This window comes from Rattus norvegicus, chromosome 10 (assembly GCF_021556685.1).
Source record: "Rattus norvegicus strain SHRSP/BbbUtx chromosome 10, alternate assembly SHRSP_T2T, whole genome shotgun sequence".
Taxonomy (NCBI): domain Eukaryota; kingdom Metazoa; phylum Chordata; class Mammalia; order Rodentia; family Muridae; genus Rattus; species Rattus norvegicus.
In genome coordinates this window covers 63392841-63406280 of record NC_141543.1, presented here as the reverse complement: position 1 = coordinate 63406280, position 13440 = coordinate 63392841, and the positions used below count along the sequence as shown (strand labels likewise).

Genomic DNA, 13440 nt, shown 5'->3' with positions numbered 1-13440 from the left:
CAAAACACAAAAAACAAAAAAACAAACAAGCAAACAGATCAGCCATGAATAGTGGCACATACTCAGGAGGCAGATGCAAGTGGATCTCTGTGAGTTAGAGGTCAACTTGAACTATACTGTGAGTTACAATCCAGCAAGGGCTATACAGTGAGATTTGTCTCAACACCAATCATAGTAATGACAACAACAATAATGACACTAATAATAATAATAATAATAATAATAATAATAGTAATAATAATAAAGTTCAGGTTTGTAGAAAGCATGAAGCTTTGGGCTTGATCTCCAGCATGTCATAAACATCATAAAGTCTATAATCCTAGGCAGAAAGATCAAAAGTTCGAGACAATTCGTAACTATATAGAATGCCTGAGGTCAGCCTGAACTGACACAACTTTTTCTAAATAAATTCAATATGGACATAGTTAGAATACCCTAATGCAATCTGCAGGAAGAAAGGGTCAGGAGATCTGTGACTTCAGCCCTACCAACTAATTGCTATACAACCTTCACACATTATAGTCAACAAATCTGAAACACCAGTGGCCTTCACATACATGGGCTCCATATCTTTGGATTCAGCCTATATCATATCAAAAATATCTTTTAAAAAAATTATCTCTGGGGCTGACTCTGAGGTCAAGAGCACTTTGTGCTCTTCCAGAGGACTGGAGTTCAGTTCCCATGTCAGCAGCTCACAACTGCTCTTTACTCCTATTCCAGGGGGATCCAACACTTCTAGTCTCTGAGGACACTTACACTCACAAGCACATGCCCACACAGACACAGACAGACAGACAGACAGACAGACAGACAGACAGACACACATGCACGCACACAATTAAAAATAAAATACATCTTAAGAAAGCTGTATTGAACATGTCTGGATGCTTTCATCATCAATCCATAAAGAACATGTTTAAGAGCTGCCTACCAAGCCCTCTCATACATACATAAGGCATCATAAAGTCCTCTGGAGATGATTCAATGCATACAAGAGGGTGGGTGTATGGTACTGAGGACCTGAAGCATCTCATTTGTATTAGTGACGCCTTGGAACCAATCCACAAAGGACAGGAACACAGGGACTGTACCTGGCCCTGCTCCTGATTCCTCATTTCAAATCAAAGGTTTTAGGTGGATAATTTCATGGGCTCTTCTCCTATAAATTTATAAATTTCATAGTTCCAGTTTATAGTTTGCTTCTGCAGTGAAAATTTGAACATGGGCTGGAGAAACAGCTCAGTGGTTAAGAGTAACCACTGCTCTTCAAGGGAATAAGCTCAGTACTAACACCCACTTAGGTGGCTCACGACCACTACTTTAGCTCTAGGAGATGGGACATCCTCTTCTGGCTTCTTATGGCACCCATATATAGAAATATTTCTGTGGCACCAACACAGAAATACACATATAAATAAAAATAATAAATCCTTAAAACTTTAAATACAAATAGATTTGCTAAATAGCAAATGCAAAACAAACATTCATCCATGCATTCTGACTAAATGGTCTTAGGCCTGCTCTTACACATGTAGCTTTGAGCTAGTTTGAGAAATTGGTGTAGAGGGTATGGGACCCCTCTCTCATCCAGGACTGTGTCATGCTGGCACAGACAAGACTTAAAGCACTGGGCTGACAGCTAAACCAGCTGTAATCAGTGCTCTGTCTTCCTTGTCTGCCCTCTGACGGAAGGTCAACTGCTAAAGACAGCTTTATCTGCCCTGCTACCTTGATGGCCCAAGGAAACAGCTTTAATTGACCCCCTCTTCCCAGAACATCTCTTCTGACAGTGAAAACAGGTGAGTGCTGTCTCATTCACTATGTCCCAATTCTCCTTTAACACCTACTTGTCTGCTCCTCTCTCCTCTCCACAGAGTAAAGGATGGTAAGTGACCTTGAGTAGGTAGACATACATGTAGGTTACAAGTGGAATTAAGCACCTCTCTCTTGAGAACCCACATCTACTCAGAGGCATATAATACCTCCCTTTCTTAAGCCCCAATCTCACAATACCCATGTTTAAATCTATATTAAAATATTGTCTCAATAGACTCCCAACTTCATTTTGGAAAAGACCAAAAATTATTAAGAAAAAAGACTTTGCATACCATTTTCTTTTAATGTAAGGGAGAGTGTAACAAAGTCCTTCACTATCAAAAATTTTACAGTCAATTTTCCCATGTTTGGGGAAATAGCAGGGGTCAGCATATCCCAAGGGTCATAGTTAAGCCTCACCCTGGGAAAAATCACCTTCTTGATTATAATGTCTCCCCTGCCAGAATAGTATTGTATACTATTTTTTATTATAACCTAAGTCCTTACAATGCTCAGGACACCATAGTAGCTAACGGCATACACAGGTGTTTTAAAAAAGGATTCCCAATTCCACAGGCTATTAGCTGCCCCCAAAATGAAGGCAACACTCATTTTCCAAGTTCAAAACACCATGGCTGCCAATTTACGCAGTCACACTCTATACCAGGTGCTATCCTAGACTCTCTTCTGCATTCTCCACAGGTTTCAGAGGTGGTTCTAAAGATGAAGAAATGGAAGCATGGGAGTTTGTAAACTTGCGAGGTTGTCTAGCTCTCCTGTGGCAAAGCCAGGATCTGTTACTGACTAGCTGCTGATCCTATCCCTTACCCCAACTCTAGGAATGGCAGGTAGAGCTGTGCTTACCTGATCACACTGTCATGGATGCTGATATTTTCCTGAGACATGTTCATGAGGAGATCTGGTAACTGAATGTCAACAAAGAAGGCAAGATCACTGGGCTCCCAGCCCATATCCAGAAGATGAAGCAGGGCTGTCTGAACACAAGATACAGCAGGGAGCAGAGACCTAGAGAGACCACACAGGCGACAGCTACCTAAGCCGCACACTGACAACAGCGACAGTGCAGGTTGACAGCATGTTTTGGTACTAATTTGTAAAAGAGGATTCTACATAAACGTCCTTCAAAGCTTACAAAACAAACAAAAAACCAAGAACAACTCTGAAAGGTGAAAAATGAATCTGACACCAGTGAGGGAGGAGGCAGCTAAGTCACCTGCTGATGACGGCGACATTAGAGTTGCACATGATTAGCCAAGGTTATGCATTACAGAAGAGTCATTGGATTAAAAGTTTGTCTGAATGACTTACTACAGAGGAGACAAGACTCTGCTTTGTACTAAGTTTTAATCTGCAAGTAATACACCAGACACTGAAGAAAATAGTGTCAGTGAATTACTTGTGCTCAATTTTGTGGGTGTTTTGGATTTTCAACTTCAAATATATATTTCATTTATAATAAGAAACATTTTACAATTTTTTCCTCAAGAAATATAAAGGCAATTCAGTACCTGTCATTTATGCTACTAAATCCTTTGATTGCTTTGACCAAAAACAGAACAAGTTGGTAGTAAGTGTCTCGGATTTCTTTGTGTAGATCAGCACCACAGCCTTCCAAGTGTCCAAAGTAACTAGAAACAGAAGACACCATCAGCTTCGACTTATTGATGTCTATTTCTTATACAAAACAACCAAAAGAAGGCAGCTGAGCAACTTGGGGAAAACAGGGACAGTGACATTGGAGTCCAGTTGAGTCAAGAGAGCAGTCCAGCAGAAGTACAGAGCTGACTACTCATCTCATCTGTTTAACAAAGCACCCACCCCTACTACCTGGGTGTGTTGTGCTATGTGCACCACGTGCCTTCCATAAGTTACCTCAGTTAGCCTTCTCCACACATGGCCCCCAAACCGTTCTTTCTTTATTGATGACTTTAGTATTAAACTTTTCCTTTTCTTTTTTTTTTTTTTTGAGGAGTATGTGTGTGTGTGTGGGTGGGGGGGTCTCTCTGTATAGTCTTGGAACTTGATGGCCTAGAACTCACAGACATCCACCTGCCTATGCATTCCACGTGCTTGGTTTACTGGCTTTTCACACCTTGATCCTAGGCACCTAAGTAACTTCAGCATCCATGGGAATGATGCCTCCATTTCTTTTTCTCTCTATTTTTTATGCTTTTCACTGCCAAGGATTCTTACTTCAATTTCCTTAAACTTCTTTAACCTTAATCATGTGCAGACTGACTTCAGAACAAGCTACTCTACCTACACTCTTTTCTCCTGCTCTGCTGTGGACTTCCATCAGCCTTTTTCAGACCTAGTGAGCCCAACCCAGTGAGCCAACAACTACTGCCAGCATGTTCTCTCTCTGCTCTCTTCTCAGCTTGGACTCCACAGTCTACCATCATACTGCCATATTAGCAACCACTAGCTCCCTCTTTCTCTTCCTATGAGGAATTCCTCTTGCATAAGGAGTCTTATATTATTCCAAAACAGCTGAATGTAGGTGGAAGGAACATCACACAATCACACTGACTAATGTTACTTTAAATTCATAACTGTCAGGTCTTCTTCTTTCTCTTTAAAAATGCTACGTTTTAGGCTGGGCACCATGGCACACACCTTTAATCCCAGCAATCCAGAGACAGAGGTAAGATATCTTGTGAGTTCAAGGCTAGCCTGGTCTACATAGCAAGTTCCAGGACAGCCAGGACTAAGGAGAGACTCTGTCTCCAAAATATATATATATATATATATATATATATACATATTTAATTTTATGTGTATGAGTATTTTACCTACATGTATGCATGTGTAACATGTTTGTACCTGGAGTTACAGCCATGAGCCACCATGTGGGTACTAGAAACTGAACTCACTCATGTCCTGTGCAAGAACAAGTGTTCTTAACATACAAGCCAACTCTCTAGCCCATCATTTTTTGGGGGTGTGGTGGGGAGGAGTTTAACAAAGTCTCCAGGTTCACTTTGAACTTACTATGTTACCCATGCTAGTCTTGAGCACAGAACAATCCTACTTTTGCCTCCAAGTACTAGGAACATAGGAGATTCTACCATATCCAGCTTACAAATATAATTCTTTAAAAAGCATCTGACATTGACAAGCAACTTAGCAGTCTGGCTTTCTCCATTTTCACCTCTATTTAAAGCCTTCCTGCCTTTCCTGAAATGGTCACTAGCTTCTTTTCTACCTCATTTCATTGATGAATCTGCTCACCTCTTTTTTTTTTTTTCCCTTTCTTTTTTTCGGAGCTGGGGACCGAACCCAGGGCCTAGCAAGCGCTCTACCACTGAGCTAAATCCCCAACCCTCACGTCTTATTTTTAAAAACAGAATAATCACAAAGGAGTCTCTCCTCACTGAGGCAGTGCGTTAGCAGGCACCATTTATCTGACTGACTGCTGGACTGCCCTGCTTTTTCCTGCTCCAGCACTTCCCTGGCCTTGGCTGACTCACTTCAACCAGCTCTGTGCTCCTGTGTCTTCACACCTCATCTACATACTGAGTTCCAGGACAGCCAGGGATACCCAGAGAAATCCTGTCTCAAAACCAAATAATAACAATAAAAGAAAGCATGCTCTTCTAGACAACACACGTTCAATTTCCAGCACGTACATGGAGTCTTTCTCCAGTTCTAGGGGTCTTTTCCAGGAGATCCTGATTCTGACCTCTACAGGACATGCAAATGGAGGTTCGGATGGGGGCAGGGCAGGGGTGGCACATGAACATACATACAGATGAAACACTCATACACATAAAATAAAAATTAAAAAAATAGTTCAAACATATGGCCAGAACAAACTGTAAAACGTCCTTATCTGTGTCTTTCATAGTCTTCCTCTCAGCAAAATCCTAAGCTATCCAACACAGCTGCTCCAACCAAAATCCTAAGAGTTCTTTCCCCATGCTTCCAATATCTTTCATCCATCTTCTGACTGACTTCCCTTTTTCTCTATCTCTTACACTTCTGCCTGGTCAAAGCCATCCTCTCTTGCCTGTATCACACCAACGACCTCCTAACACTTTTCTGATTTTCCCACTTTCCCACAGAGTAGCCAGAGGCATCTTTTATAAACTTAAACCCATTGTACTACTCCTTCTGGGCTTCGAACCCTCCCAGTGTTTCCCACCTGCAACTTAGTATAGCGTGCAAACACCTTGGTGGTAGGGTCCTGCCTCACACTGATTTGGCTCACCCACTTCCCCAACTCATGCAGTCATATTCTCTTGCTCTGTCCCATGGCCTGATTCCCCAGCAAGAGTTCCTTCTGCACTTGGCATCTTGACTAATCTCAGCAACTCATTCATCTCTTAGCGTACATGCCATTTCCTTAGTCTACTTGCCTTGACCACCTAAACTGTGTCATTGTACACAGAATCACTACATACTATATCACTGTCAAAGGCTTGATTAGTTTGAATGTCACTTGCTTTTCAAGAGAATATAAGACTCCATTAGAAAGAGGCCTTGTCTGTCTCATCACGTTTGTATACATAATGCTTAGGAAGGTGCTGGCATAGCAGAAACAAAGCGTCTGTTGTGTGAAGGTTGGAAGCCCCTGAGAGGTCATAGGCACCACTGTAAATGAGCACAGCACTTAGCACTTGGCTTCTAGAAGCCTTATGACTCATGGGTGCATGAGAAACACATAAAGGACAAGAGTAGCAATCACAGTTTGATTTTTACAGAAAGATATAATCCATTCTTTGAGATGAGAGAACATGTTAACAAAAGTATAAATTTGCATTATATATGGCAATTTTGGAGTTATCAATATAGACGCCAACTAAGATTTCTATAAAATGGCCTCTGCTTTTCTGTCATATCTGTCATTTGTACTTACTTTGTAAAGTCTTTCTGGCAGGTCAGAAGTTCCAGTAGGAAAAGTATATACGGCGGGTGGAAGCAGTGAGGCTGCCCGAGGGATTCTGTGCAATACTGAATTATCCTCAGGACTTCAAGGATGCTCTGTGCTTGGGCTTTCCGCAAAGAAAGAACCTTCACAATACTGGAGACAGAGTTTAAGTCAGGGATGCCCAGAACACAACCACTCTCCCCACATTCTGAAGCCACATGAACAAAAAGTGAGTCTTGTTGTGAGGTGAGAGCATGGATGCTCCCTGTAGTTAACACTTGAAGCACCACAAACCAGTGCACACCAACTGCACAGAAGCCTAACAGTTTGTTTGTTTAATACATAGTTTAAAAGGAACTTTTGTATCTTTACTTCTCCTAAGGAGGCAAAGTTTTTAATTCTTAGGGTAGGAATTCCTCATTTGATATAGGCCTATGGACAAATAATTTTGTCAGAAATATTAAATCCTAAATTTCTTAAAATATGAAAAAAAGAGAATTGATTGGTAGTGTCTTTTTAAGCCAGGTGTGGTGGTTTATGCCCATAATATCAATACTCAGGAAATTGAGGCAGAAGGATTGCTGGAAGCTCCGGGTCAGAGTAAGATTTGTCTCAAAAATCCAGAAAATGAAATGAAGAAAAAGGAAGAAAAGGAGGAAGAGAAAAGAAACAAAGAAAGAAAGGAAAATAAGAAATATTTCTGTTTTTAAAAAATCCATGCAAACATTACTGAGATTTATATTATATATAGTAAAGTGTCCAGAAACTGACAGGGATCTGCCTTCATTTTATTCCCAAAGTGTATGCCAAGATGCCCGGCTACATTTTTTCAGGAGACAGGATCTCATGTACTCTGACTCTTGTGTTACACCTCCCACACCACCTACAGCACTTTAACCTAGTGCAGGAATCAAACCCAGAGCTCTTCATGCTGAGAGAGCCCTATGCCAACTGAGTATATGAAAACACACCCACTGTGCATCAATCTTATATTTCTTCAAGGAGAAAAAAAACCCAAGTTTTTTTGTTTGTTTGTTTGTTTTTTATCTTAAAAATTCTAAAACAAGTCTGGATGTACCATTACTGGGTCATTTTATTTAACTTTTTTATTTAAAAAGTTTTATATACTATATTTTGTTTATACTCTTTCCTCTACCTCTTATTTACTCATGTTAATCATGAACTTCGAGCCTTTGGCTAGACTGGGTACCTATGACTTGAAAAGGGAAAGTGCTGAGAGGAAGTGACTGGCTCACCTCTCATGTGAGAGTGACTGGTCTTTAATGAAGTCCATGACATCCTTCAGCACCGGGTATTTCTCCTTGACTGTGGGAACTGGCCTGGTCTCCTCCATGGATCTGAAGGAGAGCAGCCGGAGTCGCCCTCGGGTGAAGGGAGGCCGCCGGGTGGGTGTGGATGGTGACGAGGGCTCTTCAGCTGTGGACACTTCTGCAGCAGAGGGGCCACTGCTGGGCAGTAGCTTTGGCTGCATCTCCAAGCCGGGGCTCTTGTCATCTGCAGCCGGGGTGGCTGCTTCTGTAGGGGATGCTGAACCCTGGAAATGTTCTTCCACCACAGAGCTTGTCCTCTGGCGTCTATCAAGTGGTTGGAGACGATCAGTTTCATCAACAGGCACCAACTTGTCACAGTTTTCTTTTGAACTTTTGCTCATGGGCAAAAATTTCAGTAATAGGAGACTTTTTTGAATGCATTCTTTTGCTACATGAAACAAGAAAAAGTCAAAGTTAAATTTACAATCTACTTTTGGAGAAAACTTCATGATTTATGGCAAGAAAAGCCTTCATAAATGCTGTAACATGTACATCTACTGACAGAACTCAACCTTAAGAGTCAGGTCTTCTCTTAATGTAAAAATCAGGATTTTGCCATGAGTATAGTGCTCTTTCAAAAATTTTATAGGAATGATCGTTTCAAACACACAGAGATAGTGCAGTAGAAGGAGCTGCCACATGCCCAGTCCTCAGCCTCAGTATTTATCAACTCACTGCCAACCTGGTCCCCTATTCTCTTCTCCCCAATGGTTTCCAAGGCAGCTTCCAGGCATTGCACATTTTTCTGTAAATATTTTATAACACTAGGGTTTTAAAGAATAGTACAACCAGGCTAGAGGGATGGCTCAGTGATTAAGAGAGAACACTGTTCTTGCAGAGGACCAGAATTTGGCTTTCAAATGCACATCAGGCAGCTTACAACTGCCTGTAACTCTAGTTCCAGAGGCCCTGACACATGCCATGGGCACTGCATTTGTACACATACCCACATGCGGATGCACCCATTACTTTAAAACAATCTTTAAAAGAATCACAACCATGATAGCATTTTAAAAATTAACATTTTTTTCATTTCCATGGCTAGTCAATGTGCACACATTTTAAAAACATAACAAGATATAGCTTAAAAAGCACTTAATATTTCCTAAAAGAGAAGCCATTACAAAGATGCTCCACTTGAAACATGTGGGTGAACAATAACGTGTCTCTGGCATCTGCTCCACTTCCTTTCTGACTTCCCTGGGCTAACAAAGCTCAATTAAGATAACCTGGAAGGTGGAGCGCCTGCTCCCAAAGTCAGAAAGGAAACCCAATGGCCCAGCCATGGTAGCTGTTATTGGTACACTCACCCAGGTTCTCTGGGTTCACCTCTGCAGTTTCCAAACCACGTTTTTCTTCTGAATCGTTCCCCATGCTCACCAAGGACTTCTGCTTCATCTCTAACTGGGGAGATGACAGGAGCCACACAATTAAGCTGTCAGATAGAGTAGGAAGTGCAGCCATGGAAAACTACTTCAAAGGCACATGGTGCTGAGACAGTGGAGGACATCCTAGCAACCACCCAACATAGACATAGGTCTGAGCTGTTTTTGTCTGTCCTAGGAGACTTTGAAGTAAAGGAAACCTTCCACACGATGTAGTATCTGAAAGAAATCTGTATCTGTGAGTTCATTATTTTAAAAATAGAGGACTGGAGACCCAGAGCTCAATGACAGAGTACTACTCCTCCTGCAGGTGTGAGGTCCTTTGTCTAATCCCCAGAACTCCTCAACTAAATCAATAACTAGAACACTGATGTCAAAGAGGCCTTTCTTTAAAGCCAAAAGTATAGACAAAAAAAGTGGAGATCTAGAAAAAATGGGGTTTTTCTAGGATCCCATATCTAGTTTGCTGCAAAGGTCAGACAAAAATCTGAACTCTATTCTTCCCTGAATACAAAGACACACCCAGGTGATGCTCCTTTCCAGAGAAGGGTATTAAGGACCAGCCCCAGCAAGGGACACACACACACACACACACACACACACACACACACACACACACACGAGTTTCAAAAAAAAAAAGCATCTCTGATGTATGCCTAGAGTCTCAAAAGAGAGCAATAGCATCTTGTCCAGCTGTCAGCAGTCTTAGGCCAAATCACAAGTACAATCTACAACATATCTAGTCAACACTAAACCCTTCAAACAGGACTATCTGTGGGAGCTGACTTTCTCAGATACTCTTTGCCTGTCCATTTTAATTAGAAGTGCTTTGTTTCTTCTAGAAACACTAGAGTAGTGGCAGGCAGAAGGATTAGAAGTTCAATGCCAGCCTCAGGTATATAGGAAATTTGAGGCATCCAGGGCTACTGGGGTCCCTGTCTCAAACACACAACACACATGCACACATGCACACACACACAAAAGAAAACACACACAACCAACCAAAAGACATTTGGTTCTTCCATGTTACTGCCTTTGCTCTCCTGAAACAGGCTCTGGCTGCTCAGTATCCAGAGTTATACTGAGTGCCTTCATGCCTTTAGAGTTATAAAGCGTTACTCAGCATTTTCAACACTTATCAAATTATAATCCAAGGACTCTACATTTGAATCTATCTATGTGAATCAAACTAAACTACTCTGAAGTTTAGTTTATCACAGTGGGGAAATCTCAGGCATGATCCAACTTCATGGGAAGGAAAGTCTTACCATCCATATTCGAATTCCATCTGCCAGGGAATATACCTGGGAGAACTCCTCAGGCAGGGCTATCTTGCCGCCGCTGTGTACTAGGGAAAGAAGAAAGGAAGGGATTACATTCGGCTGGCACATGTGCTACTGCACATTGAGCTTCTGAAGCCCCTCCCCTCCCCTCACACATACTAGGAATGGCAAAAGAGGAAAGGCACAATGCCTACTGCATCCTCTGCGCCATTTCAATCTATTCTCACCCAAACTAATAGTTTCTGAAACAGCAATAGTAATAAGCATACAAAATGTAGAAAAATAAGACAAAGAATACCAAAAGTAAAAAAAAAAACTTTGAAATTAAAATTAAATTTAGAAATCTCAGCTGAGTGGTGGTGGCACATGCCTTTAATCCCAGCACCCAAGAGGCAGAGGCAGGCAGATCTCTGAGAGTTCAAGGCCAGCCTGGTCTACAGAGGGAGTTCAGAACAGCTATGGCTACACAGAGACACCCTGTCTCAAAAAACAAAACAAAACAACCAAAAGTCTTTGCCAGGGGACTGGGCAGATGGCTCAGTGGGTAAAAGCACATATTACACTAGCCTAGGAACTTTGGATGGCCATAAAAACGTAAAAAGTGGGTATGGCTACATGAGCACCTTGACTCCAGCATTCGAGGGGAGATGGAGGCTTTCTCAGGTAGCCAGTCAGCTTAGACAAGAGTGAACAAAACAACACTCCGACATGGGAAGCAGATTATGAAACAAAATGATCTAACTTTTAAAAAGACTACCTTTAAAACACAGATGGGTAAATACATATATACATGGATATATTTAAGGCCAGGTAGATATGCAGAAAAATAAACATTTTCTCAGAGATTATAGTTCATATTACTTTAATTTTCCTTTACTTTGAAATCATCTATAAGAATGGATATAATTTTTCTAACTAGGACAATACACTCTCCTCCCAATTAAGACAAATCTCTTAAGTCTGCTCCTTCTCCTCATCAGAACCAAAAGCTAATATCCTGCAACAGGGCGTAGCAGGCTCTACATCAGGCAGTGGGAGTGTAAGACTGGGAAAAAACAAACATGCTCTTGGCTGTCATGCTGTTTTCCTGCCTCAAAAAAGGTCACGGCATGATATCATGGAATTAAGGCAACTTAAAAGAGTAGTAATAACCCAGTTTGTAGACAGCAATGAGGAAAACAGTTACAAAGACCATTTTCAATGGAGTTCAGGTCTGCAGAACTCTTGAATGGTTCCTCGGTATGATATATGTATCATAAAGACAACAGCCGAGGACCAGGGATGGTAATAACTCCAGGGGCAGGTAGATCTCTGTGAGTCTGAGGCCAGCCTGGTCTATAAAAGTTTCAGGCCAGTCGGGACTATGGAGCGAGAGCCTGTCTTTAAAAGAAAAAAAGACAGTGGTAGAAAGAACTAAGATAAAGCTTGCCCCTTTCAAACTGGTAAGGCAGGCTAGGGGTACAGCTCAGTAGCAGAGTGACTGCCCAGCATTACTAGGGCCTGTGCTTGACCCCTAGCGTCTCAAAACCAAAACAACAACTAGGAAAGGTATTCTAGAAATAACCCATGTACACCAGGGTACTTCTTGTTCCCTTCCTTGAGCAAGCGTTTCCTATTGCAAACACATATGAAGTAGATTTATGATGTGAACTCCTCTGTCTCAACATCTGTGTTTAGCTTTTGGGGTCTTCATCCCTCTAATAAAAAGTTCCTTGAGTAACAAAGATGGTTCAGCTTCCTTACTGTAATTTGACTACAAAAACACATAGAATTTCTTTCCTAAAACCATGCAGATGACCCTTACCCATTGCTCAGTGAAGATATATATATATATACACACACACACACACATACCTCCATATACCAGCTGTGGCTTAACATAGTTTTATTTGAGTAGCTTTTTAAAAGTACATAAGATTTGAGAAGTAACTGAGTTACTCTGGCAAAGAGGAACTGAAGTGAGAGCTAAAGGACTGAGGCGCACAGGTGCCAGTGGTCACGGCACAGGATAAGGGCAGGAGTCAGTCCCCTGCTCCAATACAGAAGCATCTGCTCCTGCTTTTGTACCCTGCCAGAGTGCTCAGGAAACCCAAACCTCAGCTTTCTGTAAGGTTTGAAAATAAAGATGTAGAGACCCACCCTCACTGTGGACAATGAGAAAAAGAAGTGCAGAAAGGTTGTCTGAGCATGCTGGAGCTGGGGGCAATAAGCTATGTTTTCTTACAATTAAATTTCCTGGCACTTTTCAATGGAATTCTGGATAAAGTACCTGCTGATTTTGCAGATCGAGGATACATGAAACATACTGTAAGCTGCTAAGAGCTAGTTATAAATTAACCACTAATCCCTTAACTGGCAAAGTAGAACTGACAAGATTAGTTACAGATATGGTCTAATATCTTTAAATATTTCTAGATCTCACTTAGATGGGCCTTCTTAAACCTTAGTAATTAGCCTTCAGATCAAACATATTCCCTGTAATATGAGTTACCATATTTTTGCAGCTTCTCATATAAATCTGGAGTGCGATACACCAGAGCGGCAAAGGTGGCGTTCACAGCTTGATCAATAGTGGAACCAGCAACTATATCTGTCTTTGGGGCCTGTTTTCTACATGCCTGTATGAATCCTTTGAAAAGTTCTGAATATGGCCCACAGAAGTTCTGAGCAGGCTCTGACTGGGCAAAATCAAGGAGAAAATGGCGGCAGGGATCATCAGGGATGTTCTTGAC

General features: G+C 41.5%; 1 protein-coding gene and 1 non-coding gene across 11 annotated transcripts in view; both read right to left on the bottom strand.

The window, feature by feature from the left end:
• Positions 1-13440, bottom strand: part of Zzef1 (zinc finger ZZ-type and EF-hand domain containing 1) — a 137110-nt gene that overhangs the window by 48207 nt on the left and 75463 nt on the right. For 4 of the 10 annotated variants that reach the window (XM_087570545.1, NM_001427300.1, XM_087570547.1 and 1 more), the window contains 7 exon segments: positions 13200-13440; positions 10694-10773; positions 9351-9444; positions 7966-8428; positions 6698-6862; positions 3348-3467; positions 2683-2844 (listed from right to left, as the gene is read on the bottom strand). In XM_087570545.1, the coding sequence (XP_087426671.1) occupies positions 2683-2844; positions 3348-3467; positions 6698-6862; positions 7966-8428; positions 9351-9444; positions 10694-10773; positions 13200-13440 (1325 nt within the window). 10 annotated transcript variants of the gene reach the window in all.
• On the bottom strand, positions 2127-2290 carry LOC120095418 (U1 spliceosomal RNA). Its single transcript, XR_015632429.1, has one exon. It is a non-coding gene; the product is annotated as a U1 spliceosomal RNA (small nuclear RNA).